This window comes from Mytilus edulis, chromosome 9 (assembly GCF_963676685.1).
Source record: "Mytilus edulis chromosome 9, xbMytEdul2.2, whole genome shotgun sequence".
NCBI lineage: Eukaryota > Metazoa > Mollusca > Bivalvia > Mytilida > Mytilidae > Mytilus > Mytilus edulis.
Window position 1 is genome coordinate 77,071,028 of NC_092352.1, and position 27,218 is coordinate 77,098,245.

The 27,218-nt window shown below is 33.2% G+C and overlaps 1 protein-coding gene across 1 annotated transcript; it reads right to left on the bottom strand.

The window, feature by feature from the left end:
• Positions 1 to 8,823: 8,823 nt before the first annotated feature.
• LOC139489087 (uncharacterized) lies at positions 8,824 to 26,592 on the bottom strand. Its single transcript, XM_071275206.1, has 7 exons — positions 26,474 to 26,592; positions 20,520 to 20,597; positions 18,552 to 18,844; positions 17,400 to 17,532; positions 16,482 to 16,621; positions 9,669 to 9,843; positions 8,824 to 9,231 (listed from the first exon to the last, which is right to left on the bottom strand). Exons 3-7 carry the CDS (start codon positions 18,714 to 18,716, stop codon positions 8,972 to 8,974), a joined length of 873 nt encoding a protein of 290 aa, XP_071131307.1. The 5' UTR covers positions 18,717 to 18,844; positions 20,520 to 20,597; positions 26,474 to 26,592; the 3' UTR covers positions 8,824 to 8,971.
• Positions 26,593 to 27,218: the final 626 nt, after the last annotated feature.

Here is a 27,218-nt window from a genome sequence, read left to right on the forward strand (position 1 = left end):
AGAACGAGATGATACGGGAAGGAAATTGTAGCGTTGAATTGTTTAAAAGTAATATGGTATTTGCTGTATGTCATAATGAACATTTCCGATACAATGATGTAAACAAGTTGCTTTCTTTAAAAAAAGAAATGCAATCGTAAACCCAAATGCTTGTTTGGCATTATATATATATTAGATAATTGTTTAATAAAGATGTATTGTCTTATATTACTTTTGTTGTGCATAAGAATTAGAAACTGACATTGCCTGTTTAGTGGTTTAAATAATGTAATACCGGCTTCACACATCAACGTATATTTCCGACGTACGTCGGCCAAGGTAAAAAAAATCATGCACGCTACCAAAACGCTAGTAATTTTGATGCATTCAACCTGTCAATCATATCTGTATCGTGTGCACAACGAGCTTAAAGCGTGTATTGGGTGTGCGTAAAGCGTACCTTAGCGTTTCTCCTGGTTTTCCTACATTCCCAACTGCAGGTCTGTCTATATGTGAATGTTTGTCAATAAGTCTGTCACATTCGCCCGTCTGTTTACATGTTTACCAGTCCGTCTATGTCCACTGGTTCGTCTACATGTTCACTAGCTTTGAAATAGCTTTCGGTAAGTGCGATTATTTCAGTGATTTGTGTCTATTGTTTTTATGTAAGTGATTATTGTGCACCGTACCCATAATTTTAGGAACGCGAATTGCAACTGATATTTTACAGTTTTTTCTTACGATGTGTTGTCCTTAAGGTTTGGTTCAGTTGGGAGGGTTGGGTTTATGGCCACCACATTGTTTATGTGCCAATGTCCATTCTAAAGCCAGAAACATGTAGTACAGTGGTTGTTGTTCATAATTCATGTCGGTCAAGTTGTTTTCGTAAATTATTTTGTTATCAATAAGGTTGTTTAGTTTTGTTTGATTTTTGTTTTTAAATCTTAATGGTCGGGGCATTTAATAGCCGACTAAATAGTAGGTTTTTTTTTCATTTTTGGAGGCCGCTCGGTTGCCTTTAAAGACTTACTACCACGTCATTGTAACTCTGGTTGGTATTTGTATCATTAGTGCTGGACCATGGTCGATCCTATATGCACCTTTGAGGCAGGCGGGATATTTTTGTAGATCTTGTACAGCTCAAACTAATGTGAGTAGTTCCTGTACTTCTATGTCTAGTCCCATGTTGCATGGTTAGAGAGGGTGTAATATCTTCTGTAGGTTTGATGAAGTTTCACCCGTATCGGACTTCTTTTCCTAAATGAAAGCTTTAAGGCGACGAGTATTTTTGTATGCAATGTGCCCTTAACGTGTCTAAAACTTATCTGTAGCGTTTTCAACGCTCGTGTAGCGTGTATATTATGTGCGTGCAGTTTACAGGTACATGTATATACGTTTGACAAACGCTTGAGCTGAATGATTTTTTTTATGTTCCATTAAAATTTTCCTGAAGTAAAAGCGTTCACCAAGCGTATACCTTTGCATTTCGACGTACTTCAAACTTATGGAACGCGTGTTTAAACGCTTGCGTAAAGTTCCTCTGGTGAGCAACTAAGTTACGCATACGATGATACGGACTTTGTTAATTTTCTTTTTTGACTGATTGTTTTACATTGTCATTTCGGGGCCTTTTATAGCCGACTATGCGGTATGTGCTTTGCCTGTTGTTGAAGGCCGTACGGTGACCCATAGTTTGTATTTCTGTGTTATTTTGGTTTCTTGCAGATAGTTGTCTCATTGACACCAAACCCGATATCTTCTTTTTTTATATTCGATATCTTATCGCCGACCTGGTTAAGTCTGCTAAAAATGCATGCATGATTCATTTTTAGGTTATCAGTATGGAACGCCATGACTGTCTTCTGATGTTGATTGCTTAATATGTTCGGTGCTTTATCCATTATGTTCAGTAGTATGTATATTATGTTCAGTAGATATCCTATTATGTTCAGTAGTTATTACATTATGTTTAGTAGTTTTTACATTATATTCGGTGCTTTGGTTATTATGTTCAGTAGTTTCATTATTATATGCAGTGGTATTTGAATTATGTTCGGTACTTCTGACGTTATGTTCAGTACAGTTCTCATTATGTTCAGTACTTTCGACATTATGTTCAGTAGATTCAATATTATTTGCAGTACATTATGTAATATCTTCAGTAGTCCCGGTTTCTTTATATTCAGTAGATTATTCATTATGTTCAGTAAAAGCATCGATATTATATTCGGTTCGTTCAACTTTATGTTCAGTGGTTGTATACATTATGATGATGTAGTAAAAGTCGGGAAGTCAATAACGGAAATTGTCGGAAAAAACCGAACGCGGATATTTTTGACGGACGTTTTATTCATGAACACCTTTACGTGATTGAATGAAAATGGAAGAAATGGAAGCAGTTTTGAATCGGTGTGGTTTACGTTCCCAAGTTGGCATTTTTCACCAGGAAAAAATAACACCTGATTTAATTTGCAAGTTGTCGCTTCAAGATTTCGCATATTTAGGTATGAACGACAGGAGAAAAATAATGGAATTAAGAATAGCTTGTGTTCATTTCAGCAACAATATTTTGACTAAGAGTAATAACAAGTTTTTTATTCCCAAAGAAGCACTGGAGTCCCTGCTTGAAATTGATTTAACTGTTATAGAAATTAGTGAGATGTTTAGTGTATCAGAGAGTACAATTTATAGAAATATGAAAATGTATAATTTGAGCAAACTTGAATTTTCTAACATTTCTGACGAGGATTTAGATGCTGTTGTTGCAAAACAGGTAGTGGAATTTCCTTGCTGTGGAGTGAGTCTATTAAAGCAGATATTAGCCCAACAAAACATTAAGGTTTGTACCATACGTTCCAAAACTAAATTGAATATTTTTAAACACTAGTATGTTTCTGATCCATTTCCCGGCTTTACGATGTGGATATGATAATTACAGACATTTACAATAGATCTGAAAATCCCGATATCTGATCCGATCAACATTGATTTAGCCGAAATTGTTGACATTATTAATATATTCAAATCAAATAAAGATCTGGTGTATACAAATATTACTAGCCATAGTATGCTTAAAATATATTCTGAGAGAAGCAAGATTGCTTCATTAATCAAAAACTGATTGACTTATATGTGATTGTTGGACTATCAATGCATTTGAATGGGGACATGTATAGTTGGAACACCCTCTCCTTTTTTGACCTTGGTTAGGACCCCCTTTTTAAAATGGCTGGATCCGCCCCTGATCCTTTTTTGATAATTTCAGATCAGAATTTTCGTTTCTTTGGATAAGTTGTGATCTACAATTTCACATGACCTGAATAATTTCAGGTAGGGGGTTAAAATTTAAAGTGCCCCTTCCCGTCGTATTTTGATAGTGAAGTTAACCCCCGGGTAGACCTCTGTTTGCCGCCTGTGTGTGGGTCATACTACAACATAATTAAGATACGGAAAGTTCGGATCAGGTTGTTTCAAAAAATGCATAGATTTCGGAACACGTTACATCATATTTGAATATTTTTTTTTATACCAAATGGTCAATATTAATCATTCATGTGATTTGTTCTGGGATGTTTGCAAAATTTCAATGGAAGCAAATTCTAGGCATGGAAGAAAACCCATTAATCTTTTTTTCACATTTGTTTTTTTTCTCTTTTAATTACCTAATAGTATATTAACCTTTCAAAGGTAGAAAAAATTATTCATAAGATAAAAATTTCCCTGTGGAACAAACCCCCCTCCCCCTTTTTGTGCTCTCAATTTCCAACCCTCGTATTAAGCTTTTCCAATCTAATTGCAATTTAAAAAAATGCTTTTTAACCGATCTATTCATGTACCGGATCGGCAACTTTATTTATTTAATCAGAAAATCTCTACAATGCCATAATAAACATGTTATTTGCTAGGAGCCCCCCTCCCCTCGAAAAGAAGAAAATAGCCTTACTCCAAGATACTATTTTCTTGCATCACATGGAGCTTGAATTAGAATAAATACTAAGTATGGAAAAAGTAACTACAATTCGAAACACAAAGTCCGAAGGTATATTGTTTTGATTTGACAAAGGCTGCCGAGGTAATCCTCTCTTTGTTCAAAATATACATGAAATATTTGACACTTCCCTTGTCTGTTTTAGTAACACCCTTAGTTTCCTATCTCTAAGAAAATTCCGGTGAACCACCTATGGCACCCATTATCAGTTAACGATTTGATTTCTTCAAAATAGTTAATAAAATTAACGGTACCAATTTTCTTGCACCAGATGCGCATTTCGACAATACATGTCTCTTCAGTGATGCTCGTGGCCAAAATATTTGAAATCCAGAGCTTATATAAAAGATGAAGAGCTATAATCCAAAAGTTCCACTTATAGCCAAATCCGTGAAAGGAATCAGAGCTTTGCATGAGGGAGATACATTCCTTAATTTATAATAATTTCTAATATTTGTAACAGCAAATTTTAATAACACAAAAAATCCGTATTTTCATGGCAGTACCGAAGTACTGGCTACTAAGCTGGTGATACCCTTGGGGTCTAAAAGTCCACCAGCAGATGCATCGACCCAGTGGTAGTAATAAAATTAACGGTACCAGTATGACCTATATGTACGTGTCGCTTAAAGCACGTCCATATACCAAATGGTCAATGATTTGGTATGAATGCAATGAGACAACTCTCCACACTGAGTGACCAAAATGACACAGACATTAAACAACTATAGGTCACCTTACGGCCTTCAACAATGAGCACAACCCATACTGCAATTCATCTATAAAACAATTAAAAACGAATGAACTAATGCCTTATTAGTAATAAAAAAAATTAAATGAAAAACAAATATGTAACACATCAAAAAACGACAACCAATGAATTACAGGCTCCTGACTTGAGACAGACACATTATCATATATTTAGAATATACGACACGGTTAGACATGTTAGCGCGGGAATCTCATCCCTCCCCTAACACATGAGACAGTGATGTAGAAGTACAACACAAGTAAGAACGTAATAACGAACTATAATCAAATTACTGAAGTACTGAACATCGGATAACAGCAAGTTCTTGAGGATGGTCCGAAAAGCACTTGTTTCAGAAAAAAAAATCACATCTATAAACCCGAAAGTGAGGTAAATGTACAGATATGATTATTTATGGGACAAGTTCGTGCATGGATGATGAATTAATGACAGGAAATTTAACCTCACCACAATGATTATTAATATGAAGTGATACAAATCAGTATACTGGTTGATTGTTATTAATTACACCTTATATAAGAATGCTAGATTTTGATTGGTTGATAGCCTGTGTATTTTTGCATATTCTTATATTTTTTCCTCATTTCAAAAGAATTTTAACGTTTTTCACCACTGCTGTTGAATTTGCCGCAAATAACATTTTATAGACAACGTGGTTAAGCCCTATTGATTGAGTTAAACCGAAAACCTTTCACACTTAGTTACCTTGAGGTTACAAAAAGCACTAACGCGTATGTAAGTTCATGTAGTAATTCCCGCGGTACTACGATTTCCCTATTATATACAAACAGTTTCAATATAAAACTCATTCGGTGTTAATAAACAGATACCTAGCGGCTTGGGAAATTCCACAGTCCCTCGACTGGAATTTTTCACAAATACCCCTCCATAGCATGATAGATCTGTTCTATATTACATTAATCATGTTAATACTTGTATATATCATTTTCATGCATTTGTATATCATTTTATTCTACTATATCAATTATAGTGAAGTGTAAGAACATGGTGGATCATACTCTTCTGTAATATTTTGATTTCTTTTCTAATAGCATGAATTTGAGAAGGCATTCGTATTTTCCCGCTTAAAAATGTTTTATCATCCATGCAGAGTTATCGATCCTTTTTTTGCTAACGTTCTTGAGATTTTCTTCCACATTCGTGTACATATATACATTAATGATTTTTATACGACCGCAAAATTTGAAAAAAATTTCGTCGTATATTGCTATCACGTTGGCGTCGTCGTCGTCGTCGTCGGCGTCGTCGTCGTCGTCGGCGTCGTCGTCGTCATCGTCGTCGTCGTCCGAATACTTTTAGTTTTCGCACTCTAACTTTAGTAAAAGTGAATAGAAATCTATGAAATTTTAACACAAGGTTTATGACCACAAAAGAAAGGTTGGTATTGATTTTTGGAGTTTTGGTCCCAACATTTTAGGAATTAGGGACCAAAAAGGGCCCAAATAAGCATTTTCTTGGTTTTCGCACTATAACTGTAGTTTAAGTTAATAGAAATCTATGAAATTTTGACACAAGGTTTATGACGACAAAAGAAAGGTTGGGATTGATTTTGGGAGTTTTGGTTTCAACATTTTAGGAATAAGGGGCCAAAAAGGGCCCAAATAAGCATTATTCTTGGTTTTCAGGCCATAACGTTAGTATAAGTAAATAGAAATCTATGACCATAAAAGAAAGGTTGGTATTAATTTTCGGAGTTTTGGTCCCAACAGTTTAGGAATAAGGGGCCCAAAGGGTCCAAAATTAAACTTTGTTTGATTTCATCAAAATTGAATAATTGGGGTTCTTTGATATGCCGAATCTAACTGTGTATGTAGATTCTTAACTTTTGGTCCCGTTTTCAAATTGATCTACATTAAGGTCCAAAGGGTCCAAAATTAAACTTAAGTTTGATTTTGACAAAAAATGAATCGGTTGGGTTCTTTGATATGCTGAATCTAAAAATGTACTTAGATTCTTGATTATTGGCCCAGTTTTCAAGTTGGTCCAAATCGGGGTCCAAAATTAAACTTTGTTTGATTTCATCAAAAATTGAATAAATTGGGTTCTTTGATATGCCAAATCTAACTGTGTATGTAGATTCTTCATTTTTGGTCTTGTTTTCAAATTGGTCTACATTAAAGTCCAAAGGGTCCAAAATTAAACTTAGTTTGATTTTAACAAAAATTGAAATCTTGGGGTTCTTTGATATGCTGAATCCAAACATGTACTTAGATTTTTGATTATGGGCCCAGTTTTCAAGTTGGTCCAAATCAGGATCTAAAATTATTATATTAAGTATTGTGCAATAGCAAGTCTTTTCAATTGCACAGTATTGCGCAATGGCAAGAAATATCTAATTACACAATATTGTGAAATAGCAATTTTTTTTTAATTAGAGTTATCTTTCTTTGTCCAGAATCAACTTAAATCTTTGTTATATACAATATACAATGTATATTCACTTTTTACTACCAACGGATAAATTAAAGTAATCTTTACCATTCAGTGATAACAAGCAGTTTTTTTACATCTTAATATTTTATGATGTATTTAAATGAGTAGTTATTGTTGCAAACTCCATTAGAAATTTTAATTGAGATTAGTTTTGGAATAAGGGAAAGGGGGATGTGATTAAAAAAATTGGGTTCAATTTTCTCATTTGGAATTTCATAAATAAAAAGAAAATTTCTTCAAAACATTTTTTTGTGAGGATTAATATTCAACAGCATAGTGAATTGCTGTAAGAGAAAACAAAAATTTTAAGTTCATTAGAACACATTCATTCTGTGTCAGAAACCTATGCTGTGTCAACTATTTAATCACAATCCAAATTTAGAGCTGAATCCAGCTTGAATGTTGTGTCCATACTTGCCCCAACCAATCAGGGTTCAACCTTTCCGGTCGTATAAAGCTACGCCCTGCGGAGCATCTGGTTTTATTTATATGTATATAGACAACAAAACATTTTATATCATTAATTTACTAGAACACATCCGCGAATAACTTGAGGTATAACTTATAAGATTATTTTTATAATCAATTCTAGATTCAAAGATACAGACTCAGAGACAGCATGTACCGTGTAGACAGAAAAGGTATTCTAGAAAGAAAAAAGGGACGGTTACATAGGAGAACCTACAGTGTGCAATCTCCAAATACTTTGTGGCATGTAGACACGAACCACAAGCTTATACGATGGAATATGATAATAGCTGGTGGTATCGATGGGTTCAGTCGTTTGATTACTTTTCTTGAGTGTGTTGATAATAACAAAGCAGAGACTTTATTAAATTGCTTTGTGAGAGGTGTTAGTACATATGGACTTCCATCCAGAGTCCGTTCAGATATGGGTAGAGAGAACACTTTAATTGCAGATTACATGATAAAAAACAGAGGTTCAGGTAGAGGTAGCATGATAACTGGAAAAAGTGTTCATAACCAGCGCATAGAGCGTCTCTGGAGAGATGTTTATGCTGGAGTTTTGTCATACTATTATGATTTATTTTATTATATGGAAGACAACGGAGTATTAGATCCTTTAGATGAACTTAATATGTATGCACTGCACCATGTGTATTTGCACAAAGTAAATGAAAAACTTGGAATTTGGAAAACTGCTTGGGCGAACCATCGTATCAGAACTGTCCGTAAAACACCTATGCAGATGTTTACCACAAGTGTGATGAACAACACTGTTGATGAATCACCGCCCCTACCTGACAGTAATGAATTAGTAACTGACGATAACCCCGATGAACCAGAAAATGGCCAGGGTACACAAGGGGTAGAATTGTTGTCTTCTTCAGTTTCTGTACCCAACGATAAACTTCAAACATTACGCCAGAACTGTCCATTAAACTGGAGGTCACACGATCATGGTATTGATGTATATCTGAAGGCGTATGCAATCATAAAGTCGTAATTATGAATTGTAAACTATTATATTTGCTGTATCAAATCAAATGACTCATCGATGATCCATTTAGAGGTCTTAAGAGCACAAAATAAAATGGTGGATTGCCAGAGCTGTGTTTTAAGACCTCTTTTAATCTGGTTGGAAAGGACTATGTCAAAAATACAATAATTATAAGCATACTACTCTGTATTGAGAAACATAAAATTAAGCAAAAGACCAATTATAATCAATACTTGTAAATCTTATTTCTTCCAGGTTGAATAATGATATAAAATTAAAACTGTTTCAATACCAGAAGAACAAGTAAGTGTTTTGCCTACTTCAAGCCATAAAATGTGCTTGTAAAAGCGTAGTCATAGGTTTTGAACAATTCTGCATCCTCTGGTAATCCAGTATTGTAAGATGGCCTAGGAAGTCCCAAACTACTAATACACGTGTTCGCTGTTGGTAAAAATGTTGTCTCCACTTCATAGAAGGTAATAGAAGGATGGATTTTAAAACCCAAAACAGGCTCCTCGGTCGCTCCAGTGACAAACTGTAGAACACTTTCCAGGAGTACAGCACTTCTTCGTCCACCTTAAATGAGACAATTAGACAATTATAATTTAAAAACACAAACAAACACCAAGAAACAAGCCTATTTCAAATATAATATACACGTATTGTATAATATCTTACTGAAAACTTAACCTGGACATTTAAGATATATTGTTTGGTGTAAATGCTCTCTGAGATCCATACAGTACGGTATTGAAAAAATTACAATGTCACTTCCACCACTTGGTTATAATACATCTGACACTGACTTAAAATCACAGGGAGATAAAAATAAGGATCGATATATTATACTAGAACTATGTGTACCATAAATTACAATTCAAAATTATCGAGCTTTACACAAAATGTCTAACCATGTATTGTAATATAGCAGAGAAAAAAGTGAGAGAGAAAAACTGTTCAAGAGGTGCAAAATATATTATATAAGTACTTGGTTTAGTCTACATTGTACTCACTTCCAACTTCTCTTAGATATCTCACAAAGGCTCCATATACCAGCTTTTCAAAAGAATAGGCATTACTGCCTTCTTCACTAAACTGGGCTTTCAACACATGTAGAATCCCTCTCATGGTTAATGCAGGCGTGTTGTTTTGAAATAAAAACACTAGACTCGGTAATGCCTTGCAAATCTATCAATAAACAAAAGTAAAGGGTAGTCATTAGATATAAGAAGTTAGTATGGACAACTCCTTGATAGAGTTATTGCTCTTGAAAGGTGAAAAATTATGACCTTTTTTAAAACTCTGATACATGTAGATAGAAAGAAACTTCCAATAGCATATATTATCCTTATGATAAGGCCTACTAAAGTGTGCTTTGGGTCAAACTTGTTGGACAACTCCTTGTAAGAGTAATTACCCTTGAAAGGCAAGCAAATAATGTTTTTATCAGTTTTTTCTAAACGCTTTCAGATATTGCCCTGATTTTTCGCATGTGAGTTACACGGTGGGTATGGTTGTCCTGCGAGAGAACGTACTGTGCTGGTGATTCGGTCCTGACGGGTGCTGGTGATCAATGAAAAAATGTAAACAAAGACGAAAATGATGATTTTTCACGTTTTCACTAATAAAAAATGGAAGAAAACAGTTGAGATTTTTCAATTTTGTTTTTTATGGGTTCATATATAAACCATTGAAAAGTTGACCCTCTAAACTGTTTCAAATAGCCTAACACAAAAATGCTCATTTTCAGAAAATCTCAAACTGAAAAAATAAAACAAAAATGCTCATAGAGTCCGCTTTCTATACCGCAATCCACACGACAAAACTATTTTGTAAAAAAACATTGCAATTTATAAAAATTTAGCATTTTCTCAATTTACTCATGTCCTGATACTGTGCTGGTGGGTCCTGTCATTGCGCTGGTGGGTCCTGATACGGTGCTGGTGATTTTGGATTAGAAGTTGGTCATATTTGAACAAATGTTACAAAATCAATAAAATTGGGCAGCTAATTGTTGTCAATAGGATCTATTACTCCTATTTAGCTCTTGTGCATCCATTTGGCTGTTTAATATGTGTTTTCAAATGATCGTAACTTGTATAACATAATTACATAAAAGGGCAACATCTTTCGTCCAATATCAGAGAACAATATATAGTATCTAAAATAAGAATAGTTTTATTAATATATTAAATGCCCCTTACATTGATGTCTCAACAATGATCAAAGCCCATGCCGCAAAGACATGGTTGTCAGCGCTCCGCATACCCCTATGGCAAGCCGTTCTCGTCAAAACTATGTTTAAACCATTTTTCGAAAAATTTACACACTGAGAATTACAACAAAGCACACTGAGATTTAAAAACTTCAAAACGCACACTGAGAATTGAAAATTACACACTGAGAATTAAAAATTACACACTGAGATTTCATAAAGACGCACTGAGATTACAAAAATGAAAAATGCACACTGAGAATTGAAAATTACACACTGAGAATTGAAAATTACACACTGAGAATTGAAAATTACACACTGAGAATTAAAAATTACACACTGAGATTTCATAAAGACGCACTGAGATTACAAAAATGAAAAATGCACACTGAGAATTGAAAATTACACACTGAGAATTGAAAATTACACACTGAGATTTCAAAAAGACACACTGAGAATAAATAAACTGAAAACACACACTGAGAATTTGAAATTACACACTGAGAATCTAAAATTACACACTGAGAATTTAAAATTACACACTGAGATTTGTGCGCACTTTTTATGCGCACATATCTAATTAGCATACTTAATCTGAATCTATTACAAGCTTAAAACAACAAGGGGACAGAACTCGTTAGTCCTTCGATTTGGTTCCAAATTATTAATAAAAAACCTTTAGAAATACAAGAACAAGAAAATACCCACTTACTCTTATTACAAAATGTAACCAAATGGTGAAAAACTTTATTAAAATTATAAGAAAACATTGGAACAATCTGCAAAAGAATACAGTGACATTTTACTCAAGTGTCTATTATAGGATATAAACGTAACAAAAATATAAAAGATTAACTAGCGAAATCAGGGAAACAGTTGGAAGACTTTTGAAAAGGGACACATGTTTAATTACTGTTAGTAATGATCTGAATTCTAGGCAACAAACTTATGAATATGAGCGATGTTAAGTCTTGAAATTTATTACGAATGTTGGTTGAAGGAATCGCATTTCATTATAATGACAAGAGTTCTTGAGATCAAGATATTAATCTGTTGAATTATTCATGGCATGAATATTCATTAGTAATTTGCATATCAATCTCAGTGTGTATTTTTGAAATCTCAGTGTGTAATTAACAATTCTCAGTGTGTGTTTTTCAATTTATTTCATCTCAGTGTGTCTTTTTAAAATCTCAGTGTGTAATTTTGAATTCTCAGTGTGTGTTTTTTATTTTTTTAAATCTCAGTGTGTAATTTCGATTTCTCAGTGTGTTATTTTAGGTTTTTAAATCTCAGTGTGTATTTTGTTCGAAAAAAGTGTTTAAACATAGTTTTGACGAGAACGGCTTGCCATATACCCCTCCCCACTTCCACCCAACCAACCCTCCTCATTTCCTCCTTCATTGTTACAGTGGTGTACCAACACAACAATTTATCACATTAAATAATTACACAAAGACACACATTATTGAACAACGAATGCTCGCAGGTACTGAAAGCTAGTTCAAAGCCGCATTTTCAACTAATAGATAAACCATGTTCTCATATACAAAAATCTCAATCGTGTCGATTAAAAGTCTCAAAACTTAAGTTCAAATTTTAATGTTTGATGAGCGGCAGAAATTTGAAAGTGTGCAGTGAATCTTGTGCTCACAGCAGTTATTGTCATAATTATGTTTACATGAGACTTATAAAGGAATTAAGAAGGTACCAAGAAATGTTTTACAGTTCAATTTAATGATCATGAATGGAAGGTGAATGGAAACTGTGAGGGTCAAAATCTTAAATTGCTTATAAATTTTGCTGGACCCAGTTTCGTTATCTGATCTGAATTTTCTGAAATGTGCAAGGTGGAAAGACATTTTGATTTTTTTACTCGGAAAATTTTGCCCTAATTGCTTGAACTTTTTGCAATATTAAAGCCGATTTCAATGAGTGTGAAGACAAAGGGAATATCTTTGGTTATATTGCTTGATGAACAGAAAAGTCATTGTTAGGTTATGTAAACTACCCTACTTTAAGAGTATACTAGTCCGACAAATGACACATCTTTCTGTCTGTAGGACCAGGCTACTTCGAAAGGAGGGTACGGTTTAGCTTACAAGCAAGCTAACCAAAGATATTATGTTTGCCTATATACTCGATGGAATCGACTGTAACTAAAAACTCGAATACATTTTAACAGACAGTGGTCATATTTGTTGATGAATATTGTTTTTCCTAGATTCACTCTTGAAAAATCATTTGGTAACATTTGGTCAAGTAATTTCAGAAAAGATCTTTTTGTAATTGCGGACGCCAAGACAATACATGAACCTCACACGACCCCTCGACACAGGTGAGCTTATATATGATCTTATAGCGATTCAGGTTGATAACCATTTGAAATTAAGCCAGTTTTTGTGTGTGTGTAGATTTGTATTGTTTTAAACTGTTATGACCTTTTAAAGTTACATGTAGGTGTTTAATCTAAGAATTTCTCAATTGGTAGTATGAAGCTATTGATTGATTGATTGTTGGTTGCTTAACGTCCAGTGGCAAATATTTCATGCATATTCAAGACGAGAACAAATTCACAACAAATACAATAGGTAGGTCTTGTCATAAAAGAGGCCAATAGTCGTGGATATTTGGACTGCCACTGGAAAATGAGGATGTATTGGATAGGAACAGATATTTTGCCTTGTAGCAGGCCACCTACGGACCCATCAAAGAGTTGTTGCAAGGGTTATTAACGTGCAAAGAGCGTGTCACTCTCTTTACACGAGACATAGGATTTAACGTCCCCATTCTGACCGGACGCGACTGCGAACTTGATACATCTCGCACAGCCAAACGGACGCCCCACTTCGGCAAGCGTTTTACTGCCGGTCAGGAGAAGACCAAGTGACCATATTTCCCAGTAACCCTTGGGGAATTTTGAAATGCACAATAAACAAAGCAAACGTTAGTTTCAAATACTTTTAAATATATTTTTTAAGGATAATGTACCCTTGCGTTGATCCAATGCTAAACATAACAAAAATCTCTTTACAAACGTCTGTGAATTTTCTACAAAAATAGTGATTTTCTTTTCACCAAATTCTCTTTTTCTACTAAAAACAGTAATGAACATAAACTATAAATAATAATGCTTTGCAAGAAGTTTCCCCTTGATATATGTACAAAATTATGTCTCTATTATTCATTGTCTGTGCTGTTTTGATACTTTTGCAGTTTGCACATTTCGTAATTGACAAGCCACAGAAGGGGTCATAAACCATACACAAAAAGATAAAATATTGATCTGAGTACTTAATTTGCATCTCTGAACCCCCATTACGGTTTGTTTTTTAGGAGGGTGTCTAAAAATTATCGATTACAGACAGCCGAGTACGCATTTTACTTTCCAGGCGTGTTTACGTTGATTGTTACTGTCCTTAAAACGGATAGATGGATACAAAAATGTTTGATATATCTGGCTTTAGATTCGGTTTTTTTTAAAATATAAATTAAGGCTACATTTAAATATAATAATACTGAGAATTCACAATATAAAAAAATGCAGAAAAAAATGGACTACAGAGATGGTGTGTTTGACACACAAAACCTAAAAGCTTAGTGATATTATCAATATTAAAATAAAAGTGTATTTAAGTTAGGTATTTTTTCCATTTACTCATTTTCAATTATAATTAAGGCACATTTGATTTTTATTCATAAAAATATTTAAATATAGTAAAGTAGGACACATTGTTCAATTCCTCCCCCGTAATTCTTTATCAAAAATATTTATTTATTTTGGAATTTTGAAATGAAAAAGCTAAGAAATCTTAGTTTTGTTTATAGTGGTCTCTAGGTTATCTCGTCTTCATTCTCTGATATATTCTAGTCTGCCTTTTCATAAAATAGTGATTTGTTTTAGTGTTCTATCGAACTTTCGAGAAAAAAAACCCTGATAACCGTTCAGACAAAAAAGTTATGTTGAAAAAATCTTACAGATACAGCAAGTGATTCTTAATGGCTATAAAATACATTTTTCTTTTAAATTACAACTTTTTAATTTTACGGGAAACTATTCCAAGCTTAAAACTTTTACTGCAACCTCGCTCTTACTTATCCCCTACCCCCCCCCCCCCCCAACCCCAAAAATAAACCCAAACAAACAAACCCGCAATACTATTGTCATTCTTATAGTAAGCACTCAATTGTTCACAAAAAAATGTGATTTAAGCTACTAAAGACATATGATTCAAACGCTCAGAAAGTTCTTTGTTCTATATTTTTCCTCTCCATTTTTGTGCAAAACGGTAACCTTTTACATTTTTATTTAATGGGTTTTTGTTGAAGGTATTACGATGACGTATGGTTATTAACACATACTTCCTTTGGTTTCTTAAGGAAACTTGTCCGTTGACAACAAACATACCACATCATCTACTTTTTATAAGTATTGTATATATTACAACGTATTTTGGTGAACTTGCAAAATGATCGTAATCCCGAAAATCGTAAACATATTTTCTTATCTTAAAAGGGGACAAGAAGGGTTCCATTAACAGGCCAATAAATAAGATTACAGTTAATTTAAAAAAAAAAATTAAAATTAGGGGTATTTTTTCTTGCATAATAACAGTAAACGGATTCAAAACAATGTCAATTTCAAGAAAGCAGGCAACAGTTAATTAGTCAATAACAGTACAGCATCAATGATCTTGAATATATGCCACTTTTAACTAAAATATAAAGGCACAGAACCAGGACATCGGAGCACAGAACCAGGACCGTTTTTCTTATCACCAGCACCGCGTCAGGACAATTCCGTTAAACGAACTTGCACGACTTTTGCAATATAATATTGTTGTAATATACTTTGCATGGTACTTATGACGCATCAGAGAAAAATTAAGCAACAAAACAGTCGTTTTATTGCCGTTCTGATACAATGTAAACAAACCCACCAGCACAGAATCAGGACCCACCAGCACCCGTCAGGACCGAATCACCAGCACAGTACGTTCTCTCGCAGGACAACCATACCCACCGTGAGTTAACAATGATGAGATACAGATTAAGTTTAAGTTATGTTCTGCATTGCTAATCTTTGCCGAAATTACGGGCTTTGAACTTTGATAACTTGTTGAAAATCACAGTTATACGGATTTTTTTCCCCCAAAGGCTTTCAGATATAAAGCTGATTTTTTATATGGGAGACTACCATCATGTTTGTGTCTACCTGTGTTATTGAAATCACAAATTTTTCAACTTTTTGAGACGGGGTCATTCGTGCCGTTTCGACACATTTTGTTTAAACAACAAAAGACAGATAGAAACTTTCACTTGATTAAATGATGAAAATAATGAAGATCCCAAACTTTAAATTTATTACCGGTAATGTAACTGAATCAATCATCCGTGAATACAAGTTGTTGTAAAAGCAAACTGATACATGTTTCATATCTTCAAAATGCATCTGAATGTCTGAACAAATGAGTTAGTTTTCATTTAATAAATTACGCGTTTTTACATTTTAGAATACTCATCTTATTTATTTCATAATCACGAAACACTTGCACTTATTTTCTGAAATATGACAGTAAAACTACTAGTATAAGTGAAAATTCCAACTTACAGTATAAAATCCTAAAGCATCCATTCCTTGTCGTAGATTTGTAATACATATTGAGTTACTGTCAGTATTGTTGAACAATTCATCCACAACAGCAGATTCAAGAAAAGTTGGCAGTTTTCCATTTTGAAGTGAACTTAATGCTTGAAAAGGAAAAGATAAAAAAAATTTTTTTACAGCAGATTTCATTGAGTATGTAGACAAAGGTAGTATCTTTGGTTAGCTTGCTTGATAGCTGAACCGTGAACTCATTATCATGTCAGGTATACCGTCTTTCGAAGTAGCCTAGTCCAACAGACAGATAGATTGGTTATCTGCCGGACTAGTCTACTCTTAAATGAGGGTTGTTTACCTTACAGAACAATGACTTCACGGTTCAGCTAACAAGCAAGCTAACCAACGATATTAGTAATACCTTTGGATACACACTAAATGAAATCTGCTGTAACTTTACAACAAAGTACACTGTCTGGTTTTTATTGGATTGCGCCTGTTTCGCTTACTACGGACATGGTCACGTAAAAGTAAAATACAAAGATTAAATAATGAAACACAATATCATGTACCAACAGCAACATAATTAGTACAGTGTTTTCATCATTTTTGCTGATTTTATAAAAATAACTTAAAATGCAATTGCTTCAAATTATCCACTTTGGCGGGTTAAAACTTAGAAAGTCTTATCATAAATTGCAAAACTTTTATTTGGAAAAAAAATGCAACTTTAATTTCTAAAGTTAAAATCTTATAAAGACATGGTCCTGTTAAGAATTGCTCTTCTTGTGGTTAAAGTTATAAAATTAATGAAGTTCATGTATCATGGATCAAACAAAACCGAAAATTGTTTATGACAGTCACGTTTGTTTTCGTATTGGTACACAACTTGAAATTGTTACAAACGGATTAACGGATTACGCTTACCAAATATTTTCCCAACAAATAGGTATTGATCTGCCAATAAATCTCTGAGCCCATTGTCGAAATACTTCTCCTTTATTGCTTGCATCAGTAGTCTGAAGAATTCTTTTCTGGGGCCTCCATAATCTAAAGCCACCTATTTTTTGAAAACATAAAAATATTTATATGAAAGATCCATATTGAATATTTTCAAATTTGCCCTGAACAGGAGGTGCACATTTTCGATGTCTTCAGGACCACTTGGCACTGTTGAAAATTTCGGGAACTCCATGCTTAATGTCTTCGACTTGCAGGTACTCATGAATAATCATTTTGTGAACATTGGTTACATTTAAGTAGAAATTCAAATTAGAAGATGTGTGCAAAAAATACATAGATGCGAAACTATGGAGTTTCCGACTTCCAAATTAGGTATATTAAACGTGACTGGTGAAGGGATGTTTATCAGAAAATTGGTTTACCTTCTCTAAGTTGAGTTTGCCTCAAACAAATTTTATCAAACTTATACACAATGCTTATATCATTTCTGCAAAACACAAATTACAGATATATTGTATAGTTTTTAAGATATCTTATAAATAAAATTATATGACATATCCTATAACCAAATATTAATAAGATATCTCATAAATCACTTAGGATATCTTATAAAGTTTCCATATAAGATATCTTATAAACAAGGGGCCTCGGTGGTCGAATGGTCTATTAAGTAGTTACTATGTAATCACTAGCCAGTCAACACTGAGGTTGTGAGTTCGAACCTCGCTCGTGCGGGTACAGTCGACTCCTATCTTAATTGACTGGGAATGTCAGTTTTCCTATCGTAGGACGGTGGGTTATTTCCAGGCACTCCGGCTTCCTCGACCTCTACAATTAGAAACTGAACGCTACGAAATCTCTCAAATGCATTGCTTAAAAGTGGCGTTAAAACACCACAAAATCAAATTGAATTAAATCTTATAAACTACATAAGATAACACCCAGTTTTTGGTGGGATTGGTGTTGCTTAGTCTTTAGTTTTCTATGATGTGTCTGGTGTACTATTATTTGTCTGTTGGCTTTTTTTTTAGCCATGGGGATGTCATTTTTTTTCGATTTATGAGCTTGACTGTCCCTTTACTATTTTCCTACTGAGAAATATCAAGTGAAGCTTACTTCATTGTAAAACTGCACCTCCAGTGTTAATCTCAAATCTGAGATTGATCCGATTTCATCAATAGAAGTCTGGAGAAGGCTAAATCTGTCTATCAGAATGAAATTTGTGTCCCCTTCAGCACACTGGGTTACATCCTCTATCTCGAGGGCTCTCCCTATGACCATTTCCTCTTGATATTTTCTTAGAATTTCTACAGGATCAACAATAGCATTGGTTTTGCAAAACTTTATTATTTTTTCCACTATTTGTGCAAATGGTTGCTCTGTTGAAACTGTATTGAAACTTGATGATTCTGAAAATAGAATAATATAAAAAATACATGACAATCAAATTTTGAGCATAAGCGGGAATCTAAATCACTCTTCGAGACATTAAGGGGTTGGGAGACGGAGAACCATGGGGAACAACCCACAAGTCTGAATCATATGTCATGAATTTTTTTTTTTTTAATACCAAATAAAACTACGAAAATCAAAAAAAAAAAATGCACAAGAAACAATAAGTGTTATAAAACAAAAATGTGTATCCACTGGCGCATGATTAGGCTGCTTGTTTATTTTTCTGATAAATATTTCCTCCCTAATGAAGCCTTTTGACGCATGTGTAGTGCCTTAGTTGAAACGTCTTGCCTACGAAAAAAACTTTATAAGATGTGTATTTAATATAAAAAGAATATTCATCAGATTATCTGTCTGGAATTTCATTGATGAAATATTCTTTTCTGCAATGCATAAATACTTTAAACCTGATGACTTTTTTTTTCTTATTGAAAAAATTCTATGCGAATGAAGTATGTAAAAAAAAATCCACGGAAGAAAGGGGTAAGATGTTTGACATGTAAGTTTTTATGACGTAAGCTAATGATCTTCATAAAACGTTGCAAGAATTTTCTTCCATAAACAATTTCTTACTTTGAGATGTTTTGATAAATCCAATGAATCACAGTCATCAGACATTCTATCAATTGAATAATAACGATCCATAAAATATAAAAGTCGAAGTATTCCACTATTATATTATAAGGTGGCTAGGGCGTCTTGATTAGAATTGAAAGAATATTTTATAACTTGTCAAAATGAAGTTTTTATCATGCTTTTTCCAAAAATATATTAAAAAGTATGGGTCACCGACCTTTTTGTCACGCTACAGGTTGTCAGATTTTGTATCGATTATGCATGGAAAATAAATTTTGTGTTATAAAAAGAAAACGTCCTTTCAGAACTTTAATATAACATGTGAGAAGATTGCTCTTATAACATACTTTCAGATAAAAAAAAAAAGAAGAAAAAATGGGTCACATAACTTGTTTTCTTGCTACATTTCAAAATAGGTAAATTCATAATTTTCTATTATAAAAAATACTTTATCTGAGTTATCTCTCCTTATTTGGCATAGTTGAAATAAAAATCTAATCAAACACACAAAGAAGGAGTTTTTAAGAAATTACAGCTGTAATTATGATGAAACACACAAATTTCTATATTGTATTAAACATCTTTTATATAAATTACATATAACTCTCAAAATTTTCACATTTCATTAAATATCTAGACCAAAGTTTTCTGCTTCTTCAAAATCCAAGATGGAGGAAGACACCGGAGCTACCTTAGCCAAAGGGGCTTGTTTAGTGGGGGTCAACCGAGGTTTTTCGAAAAGTGATAAAAAAACCCCGAGGTTTTACTGTCAATGACCATCTCTATTCTATATAAAAAAAAACATGACTATGCGGTATGGGCTTTGCTCATTGTTGAAGGTCGTACGGTGACCTATAGTTATTAATGCCTTTATCATTTTGGTCTCTTGTGGACAGTTGTCTCATTGGCAATCATACCACATCTTCTTTTTTTATAATATCTACTATCCATACACGTACGAAAAATCACTGAAACAAGTGCCTGTGACATTAACACTGATGAGAATGGTCATTATGTTATTCATAACTTCCATTGAAGTGATTATTTTAGTACCTGTCTCAGTTGAAATATGCGGCTCCTCGTTTCTTGTCCCAACACCAAGAGAAACTCCTAACGGAGGAATAGCGTCTTCAGGCTATCGTTTCACAAAGAATCGTACGACAATCTTAGATCGTACGTCGGTCGTACGTCAAATCGTAAGTTTTTGACCGTTTCATAAACAATCGTAAGTCGAAATTTATCGCAAGTTTGATCGTAAACTTACGATTGTTAAAAGGCAGTCGTAAGTCAAATCGTAGGGATTTTACCTGTCGAAAATTTGTTAAAATCAACAACATTACATTATCTTAAAGAAAAATGAGTGTCATTGGATCATTAGAATACATGTATTTATGTAATATTGTCCAAACATAAGTAACTGAAACTTTAAATTCCTGAAATAATCGTATTTCTCTGTACATTTGACTTTATTTTCCTTTAATTCAACGCAGCATCTTGCTTCCAATAACCCAAATATTTGACCATAAAAACATAGAAGTGAGTGAGCTAGCACAGCACTATAAAGTCTAACTATATAAGGAGGGGATCGGTACGTCGTGCCACGGTGCTTGTACATAACTGTGTGCTAAAGTACAGCAAAAAAAAAAGAAAATTATAAAAGCTTATTTACTAGCTTTACAGCATTTATCACTCATGTTTTACACGGACTTTATGAAGATAACAATAAATACATATATATATGTCAAGCTTTTAAATTACAATCCAAATTAAGACCCAATCTAGTCTTTAGTCCCCCATTTTCTCATCTATCAATGCATGTCCGCGGTTATACACTACAGAGGAGGACGATGCTCTTTATTGATAGACAAATAATAGTCCAAAAATTGAGAAAATATCATTAATTTTATAAGTACATGAATGTATTGGTATGAATCCATAGTTTCAATGTAATTTACTAATTACACCAGTTGCAATGCGCTCTATCAGGTTCGCGTTTTTTTAGGTATAAAATGTATGCTTCAACCCCGTACTCAAAACATGCTTGGATCTTTATAATAATTGTAGGTTTGAAAACTATGATATTTTGCCATTATGGGATTGTTTATGTCTATAAATATACTTATCAAATTTCATTTTCAAATTAAGAATATTGTAAGAATCCTAAATTTTCCAATCCTAAATATGTTTAATTTATTCATTTTCAATTTTATTTTTTTTAGGTGACGAGATTTTTATTTTTAAATATTCAAGTGGATGGAAGGAAACATTAGAATTTCTTTGATTTTTCAAGTTTTCACCTTGATGAAAGAAAATAAATTCAACTATCTTTCAAATACAAAAAAAAAATTCCTTCGCTCCATTTCAGCTTCAGATAATATACTCTCCTCGAAGTCAAGATCTTGTTGAAAGTTAGAATTTGGGATCTTAAAGTCAATAATAAACGAGTGACCGGTGGAAAATAATGTTATTCCAATTCTTGAACCAATGCATTCAAACGTCATAAACTTAGTCTTCTGTGCACGATTTTATCATTTTTTTTCGCATTAATTTCGTATTTTATAATCGTCATTTTTTTTTCAATCGGTCAGTGTTATTGTGAAAATATGGCAGGTAATTAAAGTTTGTGTTTTGAAGCCGAAGTTTAACGATTTTCACCTGTTTGTCAACAATCAACAAAAAGCATGAATATTGAGCATGTGTTTAACATGTACAATCAGATAATAGTTTATTTTAAAGGACATTCATGCGTATTGCGATCACTGGATTTTTACGAGATGACACTGAGGTTACTTTGCATACGGAAAATATATCGGGGAATAATTGCTTCCTGGAAGGAACCAATGAAAATAAAGAAGACTTCTTTTAAATAGTAACAAATTAAAGAATTTTCTTAAGAAAAAAGTATATGTACATAAATTTTATAATGAAAACTATCCATTGAGTTATAAAAAAAAGCATATGCATTATTTTTTTCAATTTGAGGTTTCTTGTGACTTTAAGAAATGAGCCCGAGCGAAATTATTTTCTCTGTGTCAAAATATTACAAGTTTTTATTGTATAGGCAGCGCACGGTAGGTTGTCTCTTGAGTATGCATCTCCATGTAAAAAATAGTGTGTTCATTGTATACAGAATTGCTAAAATATTTTGAAAACATTTCATTGCCCCTCCCCCTCCCGCTTAGAAGAATTAAATACAAGTATGATAGTCCACCTTAACATTTCCAAAATTTTACAAAGCCCCCTTGATTTCCTTCCACTCGCACTTCGGTTACAGATCATGGGTGCCATTCGAATTATCGAGAGAAATGATCGTGAAAGAATACCCAACGGTGGTCAAGAATATTGGGATTCGGGATTGTTAGTGTATCTAATTGAAATTTTACTTTTAAATCTGTGAAAAATCTTTTGTTTTTTTTCTAAATACGGAATAAATTCGGAAAAAAGATATGTCTGTAATAATGATTCAACTTTCTCAATGACACTGTGTAATTGGATAAATAAAATATGCAGTACTTTAGGAGAAAACACAAAAGGCGCAACACAAGTCTATGGGATTTATTAAAATATGAACACATTTTGAGTCTATAATGGCTACATTTCAATATATAGTTATATACTTGAAACTGAATCTTTAGTGTGACCGATTAAACAATGAAATAAAAGTTGTTTTTCCCTTGAAACCGTTTATTGTGTTTTCAAAAACACTGAATTTTGTTGATTTTTAATAAAAATTGACAGTGAAAGATTGGGCAACGTTTTATCTCGATCGTGAAAGACAATACGTGTCCAGACAAACGCAAGACGTATGTGGGTCTGTATGTGTGTGTGTGTTTTTTTTTATACCGGTGATATATAGCCACCCCCCCCCCCCCCCCCCCATTGCATGCGAGATAAGTATACACATTACGTTAAGAAAAGCAACGACAACCTACATTTTTTAGACTAAAAAATACTCTCCGAATATTATATCTGTAATTATAGCAAGTTTTCGTTAAAATAATCAACTTTCTAGTCTGTATCTCGAAAAAGTCTATCATTGTCGTAATGAGGAAATTAAATTATTTATTACAATATATAGTTGTTCACATTCGACAAATGTTACGACATAAGTGTTAAAGTACAAATTAAAGTACACTCTTCATGTATGAACAAAAATTTTGACGGTCTCCACCTGTATACAAGGATTTACTTACTATAAAAATCCTTGACCGAGACAAAATGCGTAATTATCATTTTTTAAAAGAATTAATATATGGCGAAGATGTATGAGACAAATATAATGATGAAATAGTTCTCAATACAAGAAAGGATATATCTCGTATTCCACAAAAGATTGTCGATGTTCTTTATGATATAGTTAGTATTGATATTGATTTATTGCTGATGTTTAACGCCACGTATGTCTATCTTTGACATTTTTCTTCTAGTTTAGTATATTTACAACATGTATCTGCTAGCATTTGTATAATTCGAAAATGCTCAAATTAGAATATAAAAACAATTGCTAAAAAGTTTGCACTAGCTTAAGTGTGTGTAATACTTTAAAAAAAAAAAGAGAATATGGTCCGAGAACACAGTTAGTTCGTTAAGCATTTCTTTTAGAAAATAAATGAAAATTAAATAATTGACACCTGCGCTTTCTCAATTATATTTTACAGTGTGTTTTACTATGTTTGAGACAAATTATATTAAGACTATAGAAAACTTTATCGACTCTAACCCAAAATATGGTCAATTTTATGTTAAGGGGGTCTTGAAAACTTTTCACAGCTTCCAATATGCTAATCTTAAACCTGTTTCAGCTGGACAAAATCCCTTCTTTACTTTAAAATTCAGGACCCATTTTTTCTTTACAGTGTAATTGCTATTTGAGGCATAAAACATGAAGAAATAAATTTGGAAGGAGTATAAAAATAAATGGCAACCAACACACAGTCCACTCTAGGGACTATGTCATTGTTCCCGGACCATATTGATTTATAAATGTTCTATTCACCTTTATCATCCACATTATACATGTTACGAACAAAATAACATTTCCATTCTTAATTGTATATGAAACAAATACAAAGGTGTCATGATTTCCGACAGTTACAACATGAAAAATTGAATGAAAATGGCGACGGGTCTAAAAAAAACAAAAAAACCCGACCCTTAGCGCAACTTGTGGTTTTACCAAGATTTCCATACTAGTAGTCAGTGTTCAATGAAATGTCTGTTAAAGTGTGTGTGATGTTAAATTATTGGTTTCAGAAGTGCGAGCAGGGATTGGATATGGATACATATGCATAAACCGGTTCTTGTTAATGCATCGATTTATTAATTCAACATTAATGATTAGAAACAAATTGCTGACTGGTCCTGAAATATGGATAAAAATATATGAAGGTCTGAATGGAGTTCATAGAATATAGAAATAAGGGGCTAACATTACAGAAAATGGATAAAAAAAATAAAAAAACAGAGAAAAAAAGCCAAAATAATAAGGATAGCGAAAAATGTGCAGAATAGAGAATAATAAGCAAAATTTATAAAGTCTTAAAAGATTATAGAAAAATTATTTAACAAATTAAATAATACATATTACAAGAAAACTACAACCCTCTTATGTTCTTGATACCTCATTTTAGAGTAACACTGAATTCACGACCATAGCGCAATCGTAAAGAAATTGAGACAAAGGGGTGTGCATCAGCGGGATTTAATTAAGATTCGCCCTTTATATATACACAAAAAAAAATAAGCATGACCCAACTGAATTAGTAATTTAAGCCGGAAAATTATGTACAACTCTCGGATACAAAACAAAATAATAAAAAAAAAAAAACGTATCCTTAACATGTTTAGGAGAAGAACATATATAGGATATGAACGTGTTTACAAATGTATTACACGTAACATGTATAGGTTTATATTTAGGCCCTAAACACATTTTTTAGAGTGTAGACATGTTTGCTTGTACACAAGGTCATGTTTTTCTCTGACTGTTTATGACGTCTTTGCACGAAATAAATTGGGTGTTGGATGTGTACGGATTGGTGATTTAGTCTTAGATGCATGATTTTTTATTAGTTGTTGGAGGATTTGAATTAGCTGCCATTTAACTGCGAGTATTCTCAGATCTGTACATAGTATCTTTTTGTTTCGGGATGTACAAGTACCCATCCACGTCCACTTGTATTTTAGTCCATCTGATGAGTTAAACCTTTTTCAAATGATTTTTATTGTTCGTTCTTTTGTTGTTATGTTTGACACTATCCCAGGTTAAAAGGGGGTGTCTCATTGGCAATCACACTACATTTTCTTTTTTTTTTAAATATATTTTATGCTTTTTTAATGTCCTGATGACTATTATATTTGTTGGATGATACAGAAACAAATGCACCGCATAGCGTTATAAAATATGAAATAAAAATATGCATATACTTTTTACGTTTCCATAATTGATTGTTGGTTTGCCAGTGGGTTTCTTTTTTTACAAAAAAAACCTAGACATGCACAACAAACGTTCACAATGCTTAACACATTTTATACCTGTTCATAAATAACTTTCAAAGATACTTATAATTTCTAGTAAAAAAGTCCCAATGAATGTAACTGGCTTTTTTGTATGACTTCATCATTCTCCAACAATAGCAAAAACGAAAAAAACAACCTCCGCCAGTCAATTTTCTAATAAAATCAAAGCAAAAAATTTCTTAAAACTTAGATTGGACACTTATCATGCTTACCTCACTAAATCTCATTACTATACTAACAAAAAAAACGATAACTATTTCAAAATACGATTGTATGAATGTTCTTCCTGGTTTTGAAAGAACTATTCTTTTTATAGACATGAACGCGGCTGTCAAAGAGAGCACCCCTTTTCCATTATAATCGTAAGTGTACGTTACGTTTACGTTACGTTTGCGATCACCTTTGTGAAACACTCGTAGGTAAAATCTTACGCTTAACGTAAGTTTAGTCGTAAACGTAAGTCGTACGAATCTTTGTGAAACGATAGCCTGGCTCATCTATTTCAATCTGCGACTCCTCGTTTCTTGCCCCAATATCAAGTGAAACACCTACCGAAAGATTGGTGTCTTCTGGCTCATCTATATCAATCAGCGGTTGAGGTGAAGGAGGGTCACAATGTCAGGCAACTCAAAATTTCTGTACATCCTGCATGACTTGATATGATCTCGTAACTCACGAAGGTTTACGTTTTGTTTGCAGAACGTACATGTCTCCTTTTGAATGGTTTCTACCTCTTCGTGCAATGGTGAAGTTTCTAGGTCTTTCTGAACTGGTCTCAAGTATATTTTAGCCTGCGACCCTATATTGTTTCTTAGTTCAACTGGACACCAATTGCAGTCTATGACTTGAAGATCTCTACAGTTTTGACCGCATCTAAGAAATTCAAAGCCTCCTGAACCTTTAAGTTTTGGGTATATATCTTCTATTGCATTAAACAACTGTTCAGCAGTGAAGTTAAGATTGGCAGTAATCCGTTTTAAACCTAAACCGCATCGGAAAAGAACCGTTTTTTCTGTTCCTTTTGGTATTTTTGACTGTTTTCTGTTTGCGAGACACACAAACGTTCCTGTCCATGTTTTCTGTTTTGTTTGCTTGCTTCTACTTCTGTTTCTACTTGAGGAAGTTCCATCTCTTCTAAAAAGCATTGATCTTTCATTTACTATGGTCGATAAACTCCTTTCTTGGTGTTCTACAACAAGTAATTATATTATTGTTACATTTACAGCTTTATTT

Bases quoted from the DNA above. Each gene is read 5' to 3' on its own strand.
- LOC139489087 (XM_071275206.1), bottom strand. From the start codon at position 18,716: ATGGTCATAGGGAGAGCCCTCGAGATAGAGGATGTAACCCAGTGTGCT. The intron at 17,533-18,551 runs GTAAGCTTCACT...TTCAAAAAATAG, and splicing joins AGGTGCAGTTTTACAATGAA to GTGGCTTTAGATTATGGAGG. The intron at 9,232-9,668 runs GTGAGTACAATG...GTCTCATTTAAG, and splicing joins ATATCTAAGAGAAGTTGGAA to GTGGACGAAGAAGTGCTGTA.